This window comes from Mya arenaria, chromosome 17, assembly GCF_026914265.1.
Source record: "Mya arenaria isolate MELC-2E11 chromosome 17, ASM2691426v1".
Taxonomy (NCBI): domain Eukaryota; kingdom Metazoa; phylum Mollusca; class Bivalvia; order Myida; family Myidae; genus Mya; species Mya arenaria.
The window spans coordinates 41,065,623-41,088,431 of NC_069138.1; the positions used below are offsets into that span (position 1 = coordinate 41,065,623).

The 22,809-nt window shown below is 37.5% G+C and overlaps 2 protein-coding genes across 6 annotated transcripts in view; one reads left to right on the forward strand and one right to left on the reverse strand.

Annotated features, from left to right (window-relative positions):
• The first annotated feature begins 1,651 nt into the window (after positions 1-1,651).
• On the forward strand, positions 1,652-15,575 carry LOC128224579 (beta-lactamase domain-containing protein 2-like). The gene is made up of 8 exons (XM_052934485.1): positions 1,652-1,903; positions 3,237-3,428; positions 4,022-4,121; positions 10,594-10,699; positions 11,133-11,255; positions 11,753-11,943; positions 14,105-14,359; positions 14,552-15,575. The coding sequence occupies exons 1-8, from the start codon at positions 1,761-1,763 to the stop codon at positions 14,735-14,737; spliced, it is 1,296 nt and encodes a 431-aa protein (XP_052790445.1). The 5' UTR covers positions 1,652-1,760; the 3' UTR covers positions 14,738-15,575.
• A 1,034-nt stretch (positions 15,576-16,609) lies between these two features.
• The window catches only part of LOC128222744 (RNA-binding protein 33-like), a 30,847-nt gene continuing 24,647 nt past the window's right edge, over positions 16,610-22,809 (reverse strand). For 2 of the 5 annotated variants that reach the window (XM_052931851.1, XM_052931849.1), the window contains 4 exons: positions 21,594-21,635; positions 21,050-21,094; positions 20,235-20,267; positions 16,610-17,457 (listed from right to left, as the gene is read on the reverse strand). In XM_052931851.1, the coding sequence (XP_052787811.1) occupies positions 17,400-17,457; positions 20,235-20,267; positions 21,050-21,094; positions 21,594-21,635 (178 nt within the window). In that variant the 3' untranslated portion in view covers positions 16,610-17,399. The remainder of the gene's footprint in view (positions 17,458-20,234; positions 20,268-21,049; positions 21,095-21,593; positions 21,636-22,809) is intronic. The other 3 variants (XM_052931852.1, XM_052931850.1, XM_052931853.1) reach the window with 2 other exon arrangements.

Consider the following 22,809-nt stretch of genomic DNA (forward strand, 5'->3'; position numbering starts at 1 on the left):
TTAAAACAAGGCATGTTATGTTATAAATGCATTTCATCTAGTAAACAATGTTCACTTTTTATTTAACAGTTCAATAATTATATTCCATTTACGTTTGCAACTTTCAGACGAAATGATAATGTTTATTAAAGTACTACAAAAATGTTAAATTGTTTTTTATATCACTTCTGTATGATGAATGAGAAAACTTATTCTTCCTTACAAGTTGTCATTCCAGCATGGTGACGTTGCCCCCTCCCCCTATATGATTAAAACTGCAGTGTACATGAACAATAACTCTATTTCAGTGTATTGCAAGAGTTATTCCCTTTGTACCTTTTCCTGTCTGGAGCATAACTAGAAAACTACTTTTTTGGAATTTCATTCAACATCATTCAATGGTATTTTATAATTTAACACAACGAGAGGAAGTGCAGTGCACAATGACTATAGCTGTATTTCAGCTAATTACATAATTATTGCCCTTTGCCGCTTTTGTGAGCATTACTTTAAAACTACTTATGGGATTGAAATAAAACTTGGTATATGAATGATAGGTGGCAATGACAAAAAGTACAGTGCACAAGTACCCTAATTCTGTCGTGTTCATTAATGTACCACACTCCTAATAAAATGTTCAACTTGAAACTCTTCAATTTCAATGCTTTTGCCTATGTTATCAAGCAGAATACTACAAATATTTTGAATTTCATGGATGCTGTTCGTTGCACCATAATATGCTTGTTGGCCTTGACATTCCTTGTTTTTCAACATATAACAAATGCATAAACTATTAAACGGCGCCCTTTGATGCTTTGCATCAATGGCCTTTCTTGTTATTGATTGTAACTGCCCTGTTGCAGCTACCTCTGGTCAAATGATAGTAGATAATAATTGTGTACATAGTGGAAAAGTAGTTTAAGGGTCGGCAGCGATGCAAAAGTGGTTGGGGAAGGTCAAAAACTAAAACGTTTAAAAATACATGATTTATTTAGCTTTAAGAAACAATTTTTTGGGGGAGTGAAACATTTATTCTAGGCGACATGTTTTGGGTTAGTAAGGAGTTAAAAAAGTACAAAAAAATACTTTTGATAAAAAAGCATTCACATTATTACGGAAAAGTCTGTCGACTTTAGGACTTCGTTTTTACTTCTAAATGCCCCAGAATACTTATTCAAAAATGTCTAAAGAGACCTTTGCATATCTTGTCAAATATGAAAGTTATTCAGGAAAATAACATTTTTTTGCGGATGAAATTCACTTCCGGGTTACAAAAATGTATATATATTTTTTCAAAAATAGCTGCAATCAACACAAAGCCACAATACATTGGGCAGTTCCGATAAATTTGACTCACAAACATATTCTTTTTGTATTAAGACATTTCCGGGAAAGCGTAAATGCTTTTTGATTGAAAATCTGATAAAATATTCTTTCGTAAAATATGGACAACTCGTAATATCAGCTTTTCATGTTGCATCGGACATATGAGTCATGCTTTTTTAAATATTGAACCTCAAACTAAATAGATGTTGATTTTTTACAACCTTTAAAATTTTGGTCCCTCAATCGACTTATGCATCGCTGCCGACCCTTAAAGATATCACACATAGCGCAGTTTGTTATCAGCGATGGTTTAAATATCTCCCCCATGTATATCATAGTGTACACACTGTAGCCGATTGAATGAAAGTTGATTTGATTGTACAATTATAATGTATGTATCTTAAGGCAGTTTATGGTTGCTTAAAGTGAAACCAAGCCTTTCTGTGATACTTACAATGGGTGTATTAAAGCCTGTGTTAGTGGCGGTGGTGGCTGTGTTTGTGTACACGCGTGTGATTCAATACAAGGGAGATAACTTGCCGGTGAACTTCGGAGGAACCTGTGATGAGGACTTTCAAGGTGTGGTGGACGTGTTCAGGTTTGTAACATAAACAGCGAGTTACAAGTATATGAAACAATGCAAAGTAGTAAGAACTTAATATGTGCTGAATTTGATTTCGTGCATTATATGTATTATGTTATGATACTGAATGAATACTGAATGAATAGTTCGTTTAAACTAATAGCTAGAACATATCCAGCAAACAATTGACGTTGGAAAGACGTTGTAACAACGTCAGAAACTGACGTTGGATTAACGTTGTATATTGGTTGAAAATGAAAGTTTTTGAAAGTAGTGTGTAAATTCTTAAGCAAAGCCAGAGTGCCCTTGTAGTATAAGATTTAACACAATAATATTATGTTCTTACTGACTTAGATTGTATCATGTTTTCACCGAACAGCGTGCGACAAACAAACACCAAAACCTTCAGGATGGAGCATGCTTTCCTCTAAAGTGATTTACTTTAGAGGAAAGCATGCTCGACCTTGAAGGGGTCCGCTGGTCTTTATATTCAGTAAATTCTCAATTCATACAGAACCCAGGCTTTGCTAATTTGCATATTACCAACCAAGTTAACATACGTACTATGAACGTACTTCCGTTTATAACGAAATCTTATACTATGAACGCACATCCGCCGCTTACAGCCTACTGTCACACTAATCCACCGCCTACAGCGGACCGTTACAATATATTAAGCGCGGTACTAATGGAGGATCGATACGCGATTTTATTCGCTGACAATGTAGGTTTTAATCTAATGGAGCTTAAACATTAATAGATACTACTTGTAACTCTTAGATAGATTCTGCTAATCCTTTCAATTAAGCATTATTTACTCTTCACCCTGCGTTTAGTTCTAGGTAAACTATACCTCTTCATATAGCTAACATTTTGGACGCTCGTTATAATCTATTTTTTTCACTAACTAGTTCTTCCTGTATTCCCTCCTATATCGCGGAGTACTACACGTTAAGAACTTGTTACCATGCCTTTGAAATACAATTTCGGCATAAAAGGACTGTTTTCGGACGTAGTTGACTATAGGGTTAACGTTTTCCTCTCGGTTTCGATGGAAGAGTGTGACTTGTCCGCGGTTTACTACATAAGGCGGACTGTTGTTGACATGTTTTTACTTTTCATTCACGTTAAGCCTAAGCTATGGTGGCATGTAATATATATATATATATATATATATATATATATATATATATATATATATATATATATATATATAAGCGTAAAGTTGAGAGCGGTAAGGAAGGAAACGGAAACGTCCGTGGGGCACATCCTTGTGGTTCCCGTCCTTTTCTCTGACGTTCACTATTTATATGATGTTTAAACGTTATATTGTTCTGTTCGGCTTTAGGCGTAACGTTGAGAGCGGAAAGGAACCCGGCGGTGCATTCGCGGTTTACTACCAGGGTCGCCCGGTGATTGACGTATGGGGCGGGTACGCTGACCCACAGAGTTACCGACCATGGGAGGAAAACACGACCACAGTTGTCTTTTCCTGTTCCAAGGGAATGGCTGCTATATTGATGGCGAAAATGGTTGAAGAGTAGGTTATATAAAGTCTATTTTTCAATGCCTTTGAAATGGCGTCAAAGTAACTTAAATTAAAGGAGTCCGATCCACAAATGTGTAAATTTTATATGTCTGGTGACCTCATGCAACTGTTGTACCATTTGAACGAGTTTTGAGTGCAGAAAAAGATAATGTACATTTCTACGGAATATCAAAAATCAAGCATTTTTTTTTTTGGCTTTCAATTATTGCTAAAAATGCTTCAATGGAAATGAAAAGCAAAGATACAAACAGCAAGTAAATGACACCTACATTGATTTAGATCACCAATGACCAAAATTTAAAATAAATTTCAATGCTGCTATCGGAGAACAAGCTTATTTGTGGGTGGGGTTCTTTAGCATTCTTGATCATGATATTGCTCTCGTTTTAAATAAGAGTTCTCAGTTCGGAGCAATGTTATAATCGGAGAAAAGAACGTCGATAACAAATTTAAGCACAGACCTACCTACATACAGATATATTTAGAAAATACATGTGTGTGGAAAAATAGGAAAATATCATTTAAAAATAAAATATAATTATTGTTATGCTTTTTCACTGTACCCCGCACAATCTTGTTCCCAGAGGCCTGCTGGACTACTCACGCCTGGTGTCGGACTACTGGCCGGAGTTTGGACAGAATGGCAAGGAGAACGTCACTGTCGAGATGCTGATCAGCCACCAGGTACGCAATATGACATTTAAACAACCAGGTACGCAATAGGACATCAGGTATGCAATGGGAAAGAGTAGTCAGCAGGTATGCAATGGGACAGATCAGCCTTCAGGTATGCAATGGGACAGATAAGTATCAGGTATGCACTGGGACAGATAAGTATCAGGTATGCACTGGGACAGATCAGCCATCAGGTATGCACTGGGACAGATCAGCCATCAGGTATGCACTGGGACAGATTAGTATCAGGTATGCACTGGGACAGATAAGTATCAGGTATGCACTGGGACAGATCAGGTATGCACTGGGACAGATAAGTATCAGCTATGCAATAGGACAGATCAGTTATCATGTATGCACTGGGACATATAAGACATAAGGTACGCAAAAGGACAGATCAGTTATCAGGTACGCAATGGGACAGATCAGCTATCATGTATGCAATGGGACAGATCAGTTATCAGGTACGCAATGGGACAGATCAGTTATCAGGTACGCAATGGGACAGATCAGCTATCATGTATGTAATGGGACAGATCAGTTATCAGGTACGCAATGGGACAGATCAGCTATCATGTATGCAATGGGACAGATCGGTTATCAGGTACGCAATGGGACAGATCAGCTATCATGTATGCAATGGGACAGATCAGTTATCAGGTACTCAATGGGACAGATCAGTTATCAGGTACGCAAAAGGACAGATCAGCTATCATGTATGCAATGGGACAGATCAGTTATCAGGTATGCAATAGGATACATCAACCATCAGGTACGCAATACGACAGATCAACTATCAGGTACGCATTAGGACAGATCAGCCATCAGGTACGCATTTAGACAGATCAGCCACCAGGTACGCATTAGGACAGATCAGCCACCAGGTACGCATTTAGACAGATCAGCCACCAGGTACGCATTTAGACAGATCAGCCACCAGGTACGCATTTAGACAGATCAGCCATCAGGTACGCATTAGGACAGATCAGCCATCAGGTACGCATTTAGACAGATCAGCCACCAGGTACGCAATATGACATATCTGCCATCAGGTATGCAGTAGGAGAGATCAGCCATCAGGTATGGACTATGAGAAATCTGCCATTAGTTACGCAGTGGGAGAGATCAGCCATCAGGTATGAAATATGACAAATCTGCCATCAGGTATGCAATTGTACAGATCAGCCATCAGGTATGGAATAGTCGATATCAGCAATCAGGTAATGCAATAGGAGAGATGAGCTCACATTTTATATAGCAGGAATTACGCTAGCGCCTGTTTTAACTTTAGTAACAAGTATTCTGTGGCCGTTTTTAATAAACAACTGAAATTAATCTTAATCTAATGAGCAAATCTAAGTTTTTTCGGAGGCCAATTTATCTCATAGTCCTAACTATAATGTTATTGAAATTTATAACTGTGCAGGTCTATTTTTGTCGTAAGCATTCGTACCAGTCCCTACAAAGGTTCTTAATTTTCTCACTAAAATGAACATAATTATATAAGTATTTATTTCTAACAAAGCAGTAGTGTAGAAATGGAGGGGGGGAGCCACCTGGGGCCCCCGAAAGCCACTTGGGGCCAAAAGCCACCTGGGGCCAAAAGCCACATGGGGGCTAAAAGCCACCCGGGGCTAAAAGCCACCTGGGGGAAAGAGCCACTTAAACCATGGTATACTTGTGACGTAGTCGAGCTAACCCTTATTCGAGTCCTTAACCTCGACCTTAACCCTAGAGGTGGGGTGTATATTGTCATACATTACCAGCGCTATACCAGGAGAGGCAACAGCATACTCCGATTTCGCTTAACACCTAGTAGAGTAGCTTATGTTAGATACATACCTTACGAGCTCTGCTGGTCATTGACTTGGTATATAACTAGGATATAAGTCAGCAATATCATCATTGTACCGTTGAACATGGCTGACACAGAGAGGGGTGATATGTTACGACGGTATTATTTTAACAGTAGAAACCCTGCCGCATTTGCTGGACCCCAGAAGCTGTTTGATGCGGTTGAGCAAAAGCATCCTTGAATTTTTACAAGAAGTACGTTAAACAATGGTTAAATGATCAGGACGCCTATTCTCTCCAGAGGCCGAGACGTCATAAATTTAAGACAGCAAATGTACGTGTGTCAGCCATCGGTGAGCAATTGGATATAGATCTTTTGTCGGTGTTTAACCTAGCCGAGCAGAATGATGACGTTCTGACATAATATCGAGAAGGCTTTGAGTGCAACCGCTAAAAAGGAAGACTGCAAAAGAGGTTTTAAGCGCTATGAAGAAACTATTTTAAGGGGCAACGAGGGCGATGATGCGATAATTTTTTCATACGAAGTCATACAATAGGGTTTAAGAATATGAAATAGTATTTTGAGTATTAGTCATACTTTGTAAAATGTTATCTATTCGTACTACGTTTACCTTGGTTTTAAACACTAAACAGTGTTAAGTTTCTTTACTCATTAATAAAACAGATTCGGTTGAAAGGTATTGAACGAGTTATTATAAATTAATGTTTATGGTAAAATATAAGCGATTGTTTCCCGTTTAACGAAGGAAAATGCAATGTATAATAGTGGAATCTAAACAACCGTTTTAAACTATCCTAAGGGTATTATTTCCGGGTTTATGTATAATAAAGGAACATAATTATACAGCTGTTTAAAAAGTATCTTAGGCTAAAGTTAATACTAATAATACATTAATCAGACGTCTAATTTCGAATCGAGTATTTGGTATTTCAGAATGATATTCACTTGATAAGCTTCCATGACTCAACGATACTTATGATTTCGTTTTCGCGCGTATACTCATTTGTATTCAATTATACTTGTTTAATAATTTCGTAATAATATTTTCGGTTTCCTTTTTTGAATGTTATAACACGATGGAATGACGCAACTTGCGTATGCCACTGAAGTGAATATCAGAGTACAATCATGCTGAGGCTTAAAGAAGAGGCGATAATTTCATTTCTATTCGAATGTAAACTATAAAAATGCGACTCTTTTAAAGTTATGATAACACATATATTTCAAAAGACATTCCTTGATTTCGCGATATTAATCGTGTCACAAAGGGCATACGAAGATGAATTAATTTCAAAACAGTAACGAATTCTGATGTTATGTTTACAGCGACAGTTTTACCAATTGTGTGCATGTATGAGGAGGGTGCCCGTTAACGAAGACGTTTCTCAGTTATGTTAAAGAAAACGTTTTTAGTCTTTATGAGGAAGTATAAGGTTAGTTAAGGAGTGAGATGTCAGGAAGCGAGGCATGACTCGCCATTTCCTGTCTCCTCATTGCCTCCTCGTACCTCCTCATTGCCTCCGCATTGTTTCATAACTACCTCATAATACCTCCTCATTGCCTCCTCATCCCTCCTCATTGCCTCATCATCCCTCCTCATTGCCTCCTCATCCCTCCTCATTGCATCCTCATACCTCCTCATTGCCTCCTCATACCTCCTCATTGCCTCCGCATTGTTTCATCACTACCTCCTCATTGCCTCCTCATTGCCTCCTCATCCCTCCTCATTGCATCCTCATACCTCATTGCCTCCTCATCCCTCCACATTGCCTCCTCACCCCTCCTCATTGCATCCTCATATCTCCTCATTGCCTCCTCATACCTCCTCATTGCCTCCGCATTGTTGCATTGCCTCCGTCAGTCAAAGCCTACCCGGACATTGATAGATGTAACTCCAGATCTATCAATGTCCGGGTAGGCTTTGACTGACGTTCTAGCATACTCTTGGCGATAGCCGTCGTCTGCTCAGCTGCTAAAACCATTCTTATCACCATTTTGGAATAAGGCACCAGATTTGTTTTGCGAACACCCTTTTTAAACTTCCTGTTCGCCGTCTTGTTATTTTTTATCGAACAAATCCATTTTTAAATACACGTCTTTATCTCTCGACACCCGCCAGTATTGTGTCACGAGATTTTAGTTTCCAGTCTAAGTTTCAAATGATCAAAAAAATGTTCTCCTATCTTGAAACGTTTTTTCGCAGAATATGCATTTTTTATGCCCCACTTCGAAGAAGAGGGGTATATTGCTTTGCACAGGCATGTCGGTATGTCGGTCGGTCGGTCGGTCGGTCCGTCGGTAGACCAAAGCTTGTCCGAGTGATAACTCAACAATTCCTGGACATATGGTCATCAAACTTGACATGAAGATTGGGCCTGACCAGTAGATGACCCCTATTGATTTTAGAGCTCATCAGGTCAAAGGTCAAGGTCACAGTGACCTTTAATGGTAAAATAATTTTAAAGCTTGTCCGAGTGATAACTCAACAATGCCTAGACCTACGGTCATTCAACTTGATATGGAAGTTGGGCCTGACCATTAGATGACCCCTATTTTGGGGGTCATCGGGCCAAAGGTCAAGGTCAAAGTGATCTTGAATGGTAAAAGGATGTCCGAGTGATAACTCGACAATGCCTGCACCCTTGGCCCTCATTCTTGCCTTGGAGGTTGGGCCTTACCAGTAGCTGACCACTATTGTTTTTGGGGCTCATCGGGTCAAAGATCAAGGTCATAGTGACCTTGAATGGTAAAAGGTCCGAGTGATAACTCAACAATGCCTGCACCCATGGCCCTCATAATTGACTTGGATGTTGGGCCTGACGATTTGATGAACCCTATTGTTTTGGGGGTCATCGGGCCAAAGGTCAAGGTCATAGTGACCTTGATTGGTAAAAGGTCCGAGTGATAACTCAACAATGCCTGCACCCATGGCCCTCATAATTGACTTGGAGGTTGGGTCTGACCAGAAGATGACCCCTATTGTTTTTAAGGGTCATTGGGCCAAAGGTCAAGGTCACAGTGACCTTGAATGGTAAAAGTATGTCTGAGTGATAACTCGACAATGCCTGCACCCACGGCCATCAAACTTGAATTGGAGGTTGGGCCTGACCAGTAGATGGCCCCTATCGATTTAGGGGTCATTGGGCCAAAGGTCAAGGTAACAGTGACTTTGAATGATAAAAGGTTGCCCGAGTGATAACTCAACAATGCCTGCGCCCATGGCCCTCAAACTTGACTTGGAGGTTGGGCCTGACCAGTAGATGGCCCTATTGATTTAAGGGGTCAGAGGTCAAGGTCACAGTGACCTTGAAAGCAAACTCGACAATTCCTGGATCTATGGTCATCAAACTTGACATGAAGGTTGGGCCTGACCAGTAGATGACCGCTCTTGACTTTGGGGGTCATCAGGCCAAGGTCAAGGTCACAGTAACCTTTAACGCAAAAAAGTTAACAAATCTTCTCCCAGTGATATCTCAACAATGCCTGAATCTATGATCATCAAACTTGACATGTAAGTTGGGCCTGACCAGGAGATGACCCTTATTGATTTTAGGAGTCATTTGGTCAAAGGTCAGGTTCACAGTGACCTTGAATGCGAAAATGTTTCAAGTGATAATTGGACAATGCCTGCACCCATGGCCCTCAAACTTGACTTGGAGTTGTGTCTGACCTGTAGATGACCCCTTATGATTTAAGGGGTCATTGGATCAAAGGTCAAGGTTACAGTGACCTTGAACGAAAAATGCTTGTCTGTGTGATAACTTGTCAATACCTGCACCCATGGCCCTCAAACTTAACATTTAGATTTTTGGTGACCAGCTGATGACTACTATGGATTTTGAGGTCATAGAGTCAAAGGTCATGGTCATAACACACTCTATCCTCAAACTTTGAATGGTCATAATCTTAAAACTGCCTCAATGGCATACAACGTTAGCGACAAATCAGCTGTCATTTCGGTCCATGCATTTTTCATTCAGTTGTCCATATAATCCTGACAACATGGCGCTCAGGGGAGGCATAATGTTTGACAATTCTTGTTAGAATAATACGCGCTAGTATGCCATATTCTTAAATGATGCAGAAGATTTCTCCAAAAGTGGAACACGTAGGCGCATTTGGGACATTGAAATATGCTATTTTCTTGCGCATTTCGTTCCATCTTTGCGGACGTTTTCTATCCATCAAAAGTCCATCTCATTGTAATGATGAAACAATGAGGAGGCAATGGGGAGGGATGAGGAGGCAATGAGGAGGCAATGAGGAGGCAATATGGAGGGATGAGGATGCAATGAGGAGGGATGAGGAGGCAATGAGAAGGTATGATGAGGTAGTGATGAAACAATGCGGAGGCAATGAGGAGGTATGAGGATGCTATGAGGAGGGATTAGGAGGCAATGAGGAGGGATGAGGAGGCAATGAGGAGGTATGATGAGGTAGTTATGAAACAATGCGGAGGCAATGAGGAGGTACGAGGAGGCAATGAGGAGACAGGAAATGGAGAGTCATGCCTCGCTTCCTGACATCTCACTCCTTAACTAACCTTATACTTCCTCATAAAGACTAAAAACGTTTTCTATAACATAACTGAGAAACGTCTTCGTTAACAAAAAAGGTACCTGGCTGTAATTATGTGTTAATTGCACAATAGATGAAACATTTTAGGCGGGGGTTCCGTTCCTGGATACGCCCCTCTCTCTACGCGAGTGCAAGATTAACAAGGAGAAATGTGCTCAAGTCCTCGCCCAGCAGAAACCGGCATGGCCGCCAGGTAAACGCATACATTAAACTAGTGTACTCAAAGGGAGCGACATTGATCGTAGGAATAAGTTAAACAACTTCAAAGTTAATAATTAAATATGACATCGCAGCCATACGTATATATAAATATATTCACTCACGTAGTCCTAGAGACGAAATGCAATACAAACGTGGCTCCGATTGGCTAGTCAAAATGACAAAATTTAAATAAAAAAAAAATGTAATAGTTATAATCGTTCTTTTTTTGTTGGAAAGTTCTGACCCTCTCGGTACCATTTTTGACTTTATACAGAACCCAAATTATAATGTATTTTGTATCATGCGTCGGCATTGTGTAGGGTTTTCAAAGTAAACAGTATTACCGACTTCGTGTTCTTATCATTATAAAGTATGTTATATATTTAAATTAGTACGATGTGTGGAAATGGCAGGACTTATTTCAGGCACGGCGTTCGGGTACCACGCGTTGACATTCGGCTTGTATGTTGACGAGCTGATTGAGAGAGCGGACCCGCAACATCGCGACACAGCCACCCTCTTCCGGGAGCTCATTGGGGAACCATTTGGTAAAGAGGGGTTCACTTATACCACAGTGTATAACTGTCAACATTTTGAATTATAAGTATAGGTTATAGCTCACCTACTTAGTATTACAAATTAGATAAAGAAATACTCCCAGGGAACAACGCTGACCGATTGAAAATACGTTTTATAATTATAATTTAGAAACTATAACCGCCTTATGCTTAACCGTTGAAACACCTCTAAAACGTCACAGACATGTATATGAGTTGATCCAATCTCTATGCTTATAACCGGAATATAGTGCACCAAAACTATGCTGTTATTGGCTTTTTGAAGCGATGAACTTCTACCAAAGTGTGTATAGCATTAATCAGTCTCTTGGTAAGAGGTTGCAGGCTTTTTCTATCGGGTTTAATGTTCGAATCGGCAATGATACATCATTAGCATAAACAATATTGAATTGGTTGTAAAGTATTAGTACTCGCAAAAAAACACATACTATACAACTGCACATGCCCTTTTACTATATCCACAACAGGTGTAGATTTTGGCATGAACACCCCGCGGGCGGAGTTCCACCGTACGGCGCGGCTCCAGACGCGCTCCAAGGCCCAGTTACTCATGGACGCCCTCACCTACCGCCGATACCTGACGCCCATGTCCCAGATCGTCTTTACACCAGACTCCATGATGGCAAAATCCGTCGCCCCTATTGTCGAATATGCTCAGGTAAATGATTTGTAAAATGGTAATCAAAGACATTTGAGTTCGTCTGATTTGCTTAGAACAGCTTTTTCATAAAATAATTTGCGGCAACGGCGCGCAAAATCCGTAATTTGTAAGATGTACTATGTATTATTATTATTATTATTATTTACCAAACATATATAGCGCCCTTTTCATATACACGTTCAAAGGCGCTTTACAACGATATAATCTGATAGTTAACTACAAGCAATATCATTAAAATACTGGACAGCTTTTGAACAATAAATGTACAACATACTAAAAAATATCAAACACAATAAAATGAAATGTGGTATTTAACCGGTGGTCTGAATTAAAATCAACAAATATCAATATCATACGGTACAAAATAGTCTAGCGAAACTTATATTAATATAATTTACGCCTGACATCTAAATTGCTCGTATATATTGTATCAATAGTCTAAAACAGTTTACATAGGATATGTAACTTACTAAAAGAGTATGGTAGAAATAAAACAGGTTGTAAAATTATGTTTAAAATCACATAATGGTCACACAGTCTTCGTGAATCACTGTCACAGATCATTACTGGTAAAAATGCTACTCATACCTGTTTGAAATAGTGTGTTTTAAGTGCACGTTTGAAAGAACACAATGAACTTGAGTCTCTCACACCGGATGGTAGGTCGTTCCACAGTTTCGGAGCTGCATATTCAAATCGTCGGTCGCCGTAGGTTACAGTTTTACTTTTGGTATCACTAAAGTAAGTGCTTTGTTTTGAGATCGCAGATTTCTTCGTGGTTTGTAAACAGATAGCATTTCTTCCAAATATTCTGGTGATTTTCCGTTTAAAGCTTTGTAGGTATGCGTTAAAATTTTAAACTGAATTCTGTATTGCACTGGAAGCAATGTAGTTCTTTAAGTACAGGTGTGATATGATCGTACCGCAAGGTTCTGGTGGTGATGCGGGCAGCTGTATTTTGAACGATCTGCAGTTTGTTGACTAATGTTTGAGAAACCCCATACAGTAGTGCATTGCAGTAATCTAGGCGCGAGATAACCAATGAAGTCACAAGTTGTTTAGATGCATCAATTGTCAGATATTTCTGAATTCTGCCTATTTGTCTAAGATGAAAATAACATGATCTGCATACTGAATTAACGTGATCTTCCATGTTCATGTTTAAATCAAAGATGGCACCTAATTTTTTTACTTTAACAGACTGTTTAACTTTCGAGTCACCGACGATTACCGATAGATCTTCAATGTGTTTGGAGTTATGAGGAGATGAGAACATGGTGACTTCTGTTTTATCAGTGTTAAGTTTGAGCATATTTAGATTCATCCATGATATTATGTCTCGAAGGCACGATTGAATGCGTTGTAATATTTCTTCCTTAGAAATGCCATCTAATGGTTTGAAAGATAAATACAGCTGTGACTCATCGGCGTAGAGATGGTATTGCAGCCCATGCTCTTTGCAAATGGCACCAAGGGGTTTAGTGTACATTGTATAAAACAGTCTTGTCCTGGAATTCGGAAATGTTGACAAATTGGTAATTTACTCAAATTAAAAGACTGAATATTTTTTGTTACTATATTTTAGAAGAAAATTCACTTATTTATGCTTATGTGTTGAACGTGTTTTATTCCTTATCTTTAATGCCTCATTTTATTGGATCTTCGTATCAGTCGACACTGGTTGACTGGTTTTAGGTTAACACCATAACTTTAATGTGTAGTAAACATCAACGAAATAAATATTTACATTTAAGTTATGGGGGCTAGAACTTAAACATGTGGTGCACTTGCTTTGTGTGTAACGATACACTATGATTATATGACCACATCATTTCCTATTTTTCTGTCTATTTACCGTTAAATATTTGATGCATGCAATTGACATATGTGACAACATGGAGGTTAATCTAGTAGTATAGGTGACCGCCTCTCACAGAAAATGATGTGGTTTCGAACCCCTCCAGGGGAGCTTTCTCATGTCCTCTTAAAATGTACATCAATACTGGTTTCATCCCGGGAACAGAACTTGAGAGTGATTCATGTCAGCGTACAACTGTCTTCACAATTGAACTCAGAAATTTTTTACCGAGATCTTAACATGGTTTAGATGAAAGGAGAAAATGATTGCTGTATAACAGTGATTCATTTTGTTAAACAGAGTACAGAGACTCTCAATGATCCGGCCGTAAGGGAGGTGACCGTTTCATCCTGCTCCGGTACGGGAACCGCACGGGGACTAGCGAAGATGTACGGGATTTTAACGAATGGTGGTACGGAAGATGGCAAAACTATACTGTCACCCAACATGATGAAAAGTCTAGCAACGCCTTTGCTGGTTGGTAAGGACGTTGTCATGTTAACTGGGGAGCAGTCACAGTTGGGTCGAGGTACCCTATACAGAAAAAATCCTAAGGTTAGTGTTTCTCGCATTTTAACACGAGTAAAAATGTAATCATTACTCGCGATATCGTCCTTATTTGTTTTAAAGTTTTAAAATTTACCTGCGTTAAAAGACTGTCTCGTTTGGAATAAATATAACACCTTTTTTCAACATTTATGTTAAACTAATCAACATTTAGAATAACAATTGAACCATTCTTTACAGGGCCAACGGTGCGTCGGACACACGGGGTTTGGGGGTCAGGTTGCCATAGGCGACCTTGAGAACGGGCTGGGCTTATCGTACCTGACCAATCACCTGTCAATAAACGGTGTAGGGGACGATCCAAGATTCCGAGATGTCGAGGAGGCGCTTTATGAAACCATAGACAGAATACAGAAGAATTCTTAGGGATATAACACATTATCTGTTTTCAAGATTGTTTTGCAAGCAACTGGTGCTATTTTATTGTACGGACGATCTCGACCAGGCGTTTAGATATGGTTTTGTAGAGTTACTGTATTGTGATGTAAGAGCTGAACCTATAATTTTTAATCGATTGATTTACGACATAATTATTCATTTGATCAAGGTAAAGCTTTGAATGCACAATATGTCAAAGGCGACAGTAAAATCGATTGCCTCTTAACCTTTGTGATACTTGTACGGTTATTTGTTTATGGTCTTACATGTTTAAATATACCCTTGTTATTGTTCGTATACATGTAAGTGCTCGTACTCGTGTAAGTGTTCGTTCATGTGCAGGTGTTCGTAAATGTGTAAAGAGATCGTTCATGTGTAAGCGTTTTTAAGTGTATGTGCTCGTACTCGTTGAAGTGTTTGTTAATGTTAAATTGTTCGTACGAAATGAGCTAATTACAGAATTGTTGGAAACAATTTTCAAGGTATCTCATGTTACACAATGTATATTTTATTTATGTATCCTGGTGCAGACAAACATAGCGTTTTTCACATTTCATGTTTTTCATCATGTTCAAATCAAGATTTTAATGTTATTAAAATGCATGTTATAATGTTGACGTAACTGTCATATGTAGACTGTTCCAAATAGTAACGCGGCATCTGAACTGAGAGTTAAAGGCACAAAGTATGCACCAGATACTCAGTTAATTCACTAGGTCCTATTAACAGCACACTGTAATATCTTATTATGTATTTCCTTGTCTGATATACTCATACTGTCATGTTATCACGAACTTGGTTCTTTGAAATAAACTTGTAAACATAATTAACTTGCAATATATTTGTTTATGAAATGGTAGAAAAAAGGTCTCATTTGTTAGCTCTTTGATTTAATAGTCACTGATCTATAAGGCTGCTGGAATGTACACCAGTCATTGCTCTTGCCTTCAGTATCAAATCTGAATTAGACCTTGGGCCGAATGTTCAGATCTTTGTTACAATTAACAACATCATCGGTGTTACTTTTCCAACCTGCATTGTCTGTTTGCATATAACTGGTATACACAGTATTCATAAGAATGTTTGAGACACCTAGTGTGGCTGTTTCTTGTTTATTTGAATATACGAGTACTTCATCAAACAATTAAAGCTCTTAAGTTAAGAAAGATCTCGTCAATCACGTTGTTTACTTTAACAAAGTTCTGACCATCCGGTCAATATTTTGTATGTAGGCCACGTTACAGGGTATCTGAACGTCTAAGTGTCCTTTATGTGTATACCTGGTAGCTACATGTAAGTGCTTCATGACCTTTATTTGAATTTGACCTAACCGTTACTGAGAACAAAACGTTCTGCTGCCAATTGTAAGGAACTTTCATAACGAGGGGTGACAGCGAAAAGGTTCTATCTTCTTCTTTATTTATTAGCACTTAGAATCTTTTCGCATTCACCCCTCGATATGTCGTCCATAGGTTATTTTTGCACAATTAAATGATTTGATTGGTTAATAGTTATTATTGGATAAATATTGGCCCATTAACAACACATTGTGGCTAACTTCGACCAAAGTTGTATACAATTGGCCCAAATGCATTTTTGTGCAACTTAAATCTTAAAGTAAAATCTCTCGCCAAAATGTAATATATACAAACATTTTGTTTTGTATTCAACAGGATATGCAAAAGCAAAATGGTTGAAAAATTTGTCTTTCATAAACCCCCATATTTCCAATACCCAGTAATACATGTACATAGTCCAAGGAATTCAGTCAGTAATAAGACCACCCCACTATTAAGACCATTTTCTCAATGTCTCACAGGTGGTCTGAATAGAGAGGTTTTAGTGTAATAATTAAACACATACATTTTTTAATTTATTCGTTCAAATACAAAATCGAATGGAACATCAAAGTCGACGTTCTCTGAATCGTCATCTTACAACCAACATGATGAATACATATTTTATATATCTTACAGAACTACTTTATATAAGACGTTAAACGAATTCAGACCTGGTACATTAATCATCGGTTATTATGATGTCACGCATCGCAACCTTAAAACACCATTAAGAAGCACCGACATTCATGATTTTGTCGGTCAAGATGTTTATTAATATAAAATATTTTGTAATGAATTATACATTCTTGCGTTGAACGTTCATATTTCCAACGGGCATTATGTGGAGAAAAGTTAAATGGTATGACATCTGTTAAACGTGAAAACACACATTTCAAAAGGCGGAAAATGGTAAAACGAAGTGCCAGACTTCTTACAGCCATTTTTCAACTACATGAAATGGGTAATAATGGTTTTCTTACTTCAATATAATGACAAAAAATAGGTTTTACCTTTCAGTCATATCAATGACGTCAAGTATAAAAATACAGAAAAGGAAACTAAAAACGCTCTGGTTCAGCAATTAAAATAATATTTCTATGGGTTTTAGCTTATATCACTGTTTCGAGTTAAGAATTAAAAATATAATTTTAAATAATAAAAACAATCGGATCGTTTCATCGTTTTCCCTTATGTTCATATACAGTTGTTCTGAGCCTAACCCTAACCAAGCGTTCCACATGCGAAACACTGCGCATGCGCGTTACGTGTAGACCACGTGATGTCAAAATGACTGTCCACGTGACTCCGTCCTACCAGAGGCCAAATCCCCACATTCCTACCCCGTCAAACATCGAGAAAGGGGAAAAACTGAAAAAGAAAATATTAATAACATTTCAGAAAAAAGCGCTGGATATTGACAACATAATTGCAGCTCTATGTTCTGTTTTAAGTATTACAATAAGTTATTTTAACAAATATCATTACGTAAAATCAGTAGACCTTAAATGTATGACTGTATCATACTATGTAGTACAAACATGTGTATAACTATTCATTTAAATAGAGGATATACACTGAACATACTAAACAATCGTAGCCTATTTATACGTGTACCTATAGAATAACAACTGGTATTATCAAATCACATGCTTAGGCCACAACAAATTGATCATTTGTTCGTCGGATTTGCCGCACCTAAAATTCGAAAAACGAAAAAAAAAAAAACTTTTTTTTTGCGCCCGCACTTACTATTTGGCCGCGCATATTATTTATTTTTTTTACTTCTGAATTTCCTCTATTTTATGAACTTTTTTTACTTAAAATTTGAACCTGCAACGTCGACTTCGCCTTTTTTTGAAGGTATTTCCATGCTTTACATTCTCCGCGAGCAAACTTTCCTCGTGTCAGGACAAAATCAGGTCCTGGTAACCGCAAAACAGCCGATATTTGTTGACAGTCTTTTTTGTCGGGAATATTTTGCAGGACGCACCGTTGTTATCTAATTCCGGTATTAATTTGCAGGATACTTTCAGTTTTCGTTAATGTAAAATACACACTTTTAATTGAAAATCAGTGTCATAGTCAATGTATTATAGTCTTCAGTAAACAACAACAGTTTCACAGCGTCTAAGGCAATAATTATTTATGTGTGTTTTAAGTAATTCATTGTTTTGTACTCAAAATTTAGTGTTAAATAATAACTAAATCAGATTTTGAGTGCAAAACTTATATTAAAATACACGGACACTCGACTTACAACAAATGAACATGTTTTCGTGAGTTATTTTTTAAATTCTAAAATGCATTTCTCAGTTTTATACTCGTAATTGATAAAAATAGAAGGACTTGTAAATGTTTCAGAAACAGTCTGTATTTATGCACCATTCAATTGTAACCATGCCCCCCCCCCCCCCCCAGGACCGGGGGTATACCGGAGATAGCCGGTGAAATGGGCCGTGTTTTCACCTTCCAGGTGGCCCCGCAGTGCCGTTGGTTTTACCCGGGGTTGGCTGGACCGTAAGTCAAAGTCCCCGCTATTCCCCGGACCATGGGGGTTGTGGTTACAATTGACTAGTGCATTACACATACATGTACATGTACAGTATAAAAATAACATCAGTAAAATCAGAAAATAAAACCTTTTATAAGTAAAATGACTGTTTTAATTTTCTCAATTCTTTGTTCTTATCCATTTGTTTTCTTTGATCGATTTGTAGTAAAGTGGCCTGTTATTAAAGTGGCCTGTTTCTTACGGGCATTGAAGCTATGGAGGGTGTCATGATTTTTTTTTCAAGGCACGGACCTATAAACCATTGGTTCGTGGTAAAGGCGAGGTCTTGAAAGGGAAACATCTTTATTCCACCACCTGCTCTAATATAATGACCGGTGCCACATTTGCAGATTTGTTTAATACTGCTTCAATTGTGTTGTCCCACAATATAATCGGCAGTGTCTTAAGTAATAGTAAAGCACTGGATCTTATTGCCATTTGTTATATATTGAGACAGATTTTCATGTGATACAATCAAAACCGTTTCATTTATATTCAAACTTCATTTATATTTAAACTAAGAACCTATGTTTGCAATTAAAAAGCATTTCTTGACATATTGCATGATAAATTTAGTAAGAAATAAACTTTTTAATTTTTATTTTATTTTTCGCCTTGCGCTCGCCTTTGAATTGCCTTAAATTTAAAAAAAAAAATTCGCTCGCTCGCTCCTACTTTCTTTGGGCAAAATCCGTAGAACAAATGATCAATTTGTTGTGGCCTTATATTCTTTAAATTATAACATTTTACATTCAGTTAACCATTCATAATGGTAGTGATTATATTTATATGTTATTTCAAAGTGCACGCGTTAATAAATCACGTTTCTTCAATGCTGTTGGAAATTACGTACATATAACGTTATACAACCAATGAAAGTAAACAGACAGATGAAAACACAACTAACAATATTTAAATGAGACATTAGATCCACCTTTTTGATAACGTTAACTTTTCTAAAGAAAGTCTATGCCAAAACAATTATAAATCGTGTTATGTATAATTCTGAATTCAGGAGTTACACATTTTACATAGTAAGGTGTGTTTGATAGCATACAGTGTAAAAGTTATAAAGTAAGTTATATAGTTATATTCGATATACTATTCATGCATATACTAATACGTATATAGTAGTTTAATCCTACACATTCATTAAAGAATCGTATGCATTCTACATGAAATCCAGCCAACTCATTGGACGATAAACTTGGCCAATAAATATGAGCTATTATCTAATTTGACTAGTTTTTGACAAAGGAAAGGGAAACAGTTATATGTTTTCTATATGGAATGTTTTCTTTGAACCGTAGTTCGTGTTGGTCGATCAGCTTAAAATATTTGTTGAAAGTTTTTTTTACCCATTTAAGCGTTTCATTTAATTCCCTTACTGTAACAAATTAACAACAGATCAAAGTATGTCATACTCTTTATTTGGCATACACATTCATTTCTAACTTATAAATAAAAAGCGTTATTAGCTCATGACCTATGTTAGTCAGAGTGGATATGGCAATGGTATTGCGTGGCAGCCAAGGGCCGGTGATATACCGTGTACAAGCATATATACATGGCCATGCTTATGTTGGGACCTTACTAGAAGGGGTCATTGGCGATTGAACGGCCAAATCTGTAAAGCGGGAGTTCTATATGTATATTTTCACCACTCGATTAAGTCGTTTCTAAACAACACTAAAGTGTTTTCGAGAACTATACAAAGCCCTAAGATTGCCTGGCATTACTTTAAATTGTTAATAGTAAATATCTGTATCTGGCAAAAATTATAAAAATCCACTTTGGAATGACATGTTGATGTTTCTATCCATATTATAAAAAAAGATGTTTCAGGTCTATCATTTTGACACTGAATATATTAAGATCTGAATAGGTGTTCAGTAATGTCAATGTGTCTTAATTTTGATTTACACCGTTCGTTCAATGCGAGGCATTTCGGTTTCCCTCATACCATACTTAAAACAAGAATGGCGCGCCATGTATGCTGTTTAAAGCTCTCTGAAACTTTCTTCACGACTAATAAAGCCGTATAAAGTTGACTGAATATCGTTTGCTATTCCTGTATGACGGTAGTTGTATTTTGATACTAGTAGCCCTAATTAATAATATAGCAAATGCATACTGTTTAATCATTAGCGGGCCCACATTAAGTATTTTAGACATGCACATTTATTTCTAATTCATTTTAGCCTTGACCTTTCTAGCCTAAACAATTAGTTAGCGCAAACAAGAGCCTTTACGTTAGAAACTTACAGTGCTAGTCAAATGATTAATGTCGAGAGAGTTACCTAACCATTCATACGTGGAGTTGATGACAAGTACGTGACAAGAACACCGTATATATGCATAAAGAAACTGACAAAACAGCTACATTTAGTTTGTTGACAAAATGCTTACAGGGAATTCTCCTGGGGTGCCGAGTTGTAACCAAATAAATCGCCACTGAAAAACGACACCAGTGTCTTCATTAAGCCAGTTAATAGTAAATGGTACATTTGTATTAGTACAGTTTTCATTGAACAAAATAAAACTTAAAACCTAAATATTTTATTAAAGAGAAATCGCATGTTTTGCCCTCATCCATAAGCTGAACATCCCATAACTGCCATTCACATTTGATTTTCTGGGAGTGCTTTGGTCAGATTGCTTTTAATTGCCAATGGAAAATGCAATCAGTGGTTTGACACAATATCGAAAATTCAAGTATGCCGGTGTAATGTTTATGGTACGTTATAACTAAATGCCAAGTGCCCCTATGTCGTCTGCAATATATGCATTTAACCGTAAAAACTTTTCTTTCAGAATGGTAGAAAATAATAATCTCAGTGCGATTTTACTTAAAACAAACAGCTTTAATCAAGGGAAATTACTCATTCTTAAAAGTGTGACTTGCCATATCTTATTTACGTTATGATTAATAAAGAAATTAATTAGTGCTTACAAAAATGGGTCACTAGGTGGCTGTGGTTGCGGTATATATGTGCTGAAAACAAAAAGAGTATTGTAAGTTTTAATATTTTAAAATTAGTATTCATTGAATCGATATTTTGGCACTTTAAGTATACCTGCTCGTCTAAACACGTGTGTTACCAGTCATCTTCCCTTCTTCCCGCTGTATTAATTATAGATCTGGAGAACGGAGTTAAACTTTCAATTTGTACGACATTTATAAAATGAGACGATGTTGAACGACTAATTTATGATGTTAAAATGTTGAACATGCACCAAGCTACTGTCAAATTCATTGTAAAGAAACATGCTTCTTATCTTAAAGTGTCAAGACGATCATCATAAAACCACCATCCGCCACCTTCCATGCAATGATGACATGACAATTTCTCCACATCTCATCAATGGGCCTCGCATGCAGCATAGCTTATTCCTACGCCAAGCATGCTGAAAGTTCGTCTGCGCAGGCAAATTCAATATTTATCTACATATTTAAAATATTTTAACAAGCCGCTGTAAACCATCCCTATAAGTGTCGTTGTACCAGAATATGAACGAGAAATAGAATATGACGAGAATTAACAGTGTGTGTATACCACGTGATAAATTACGTCATATATGCTACGTCGGAAGGCAACATTTTGTTTAAAATGAGGACTTTAAACAAATTTTGAATGAAACAAAGGGCAATTTATGCCGCTAAAAGAGCCCTGCATTCGTGTTATTTTCATGCGTTTGATAAGGTGATTAGTTTCATCAAACACTTCGACAAACTTGTTTCCAAAATAATGTTTGGCAGTGCTCCGTCAGACAACCGTTTTGTGAAACGGTTTGTCGAAGTGTTTTAAGAAACTAAATTTTCAATCAAACTCTGATAAAAGATCGAAGGCGGGGGCTCCGTAAGCAGCGTAGGCTGCGCTATATTTCATTTAAAATGGTGAAGAAAATAATGAAGTTATCTTTGTTTAAAGTGTTCATTCGAAGCAAAATGTTGCCTTCCGAGGTAGCATTTATGACGCAATTTGTCACGTGGTATCGATACAATTTTACCCAATATGTCATTTAGCCAAACTACTTAACTTAAACATGTTTTTTTGTAACACAACATAGTTAATAATGCATATATTGAAAATGGTCTTCTTACAAAAAGTCTCAAAACTCTTGATTCTGTCGTAAGGGACTTCAGGTTGTTCGATATTTGATCATGT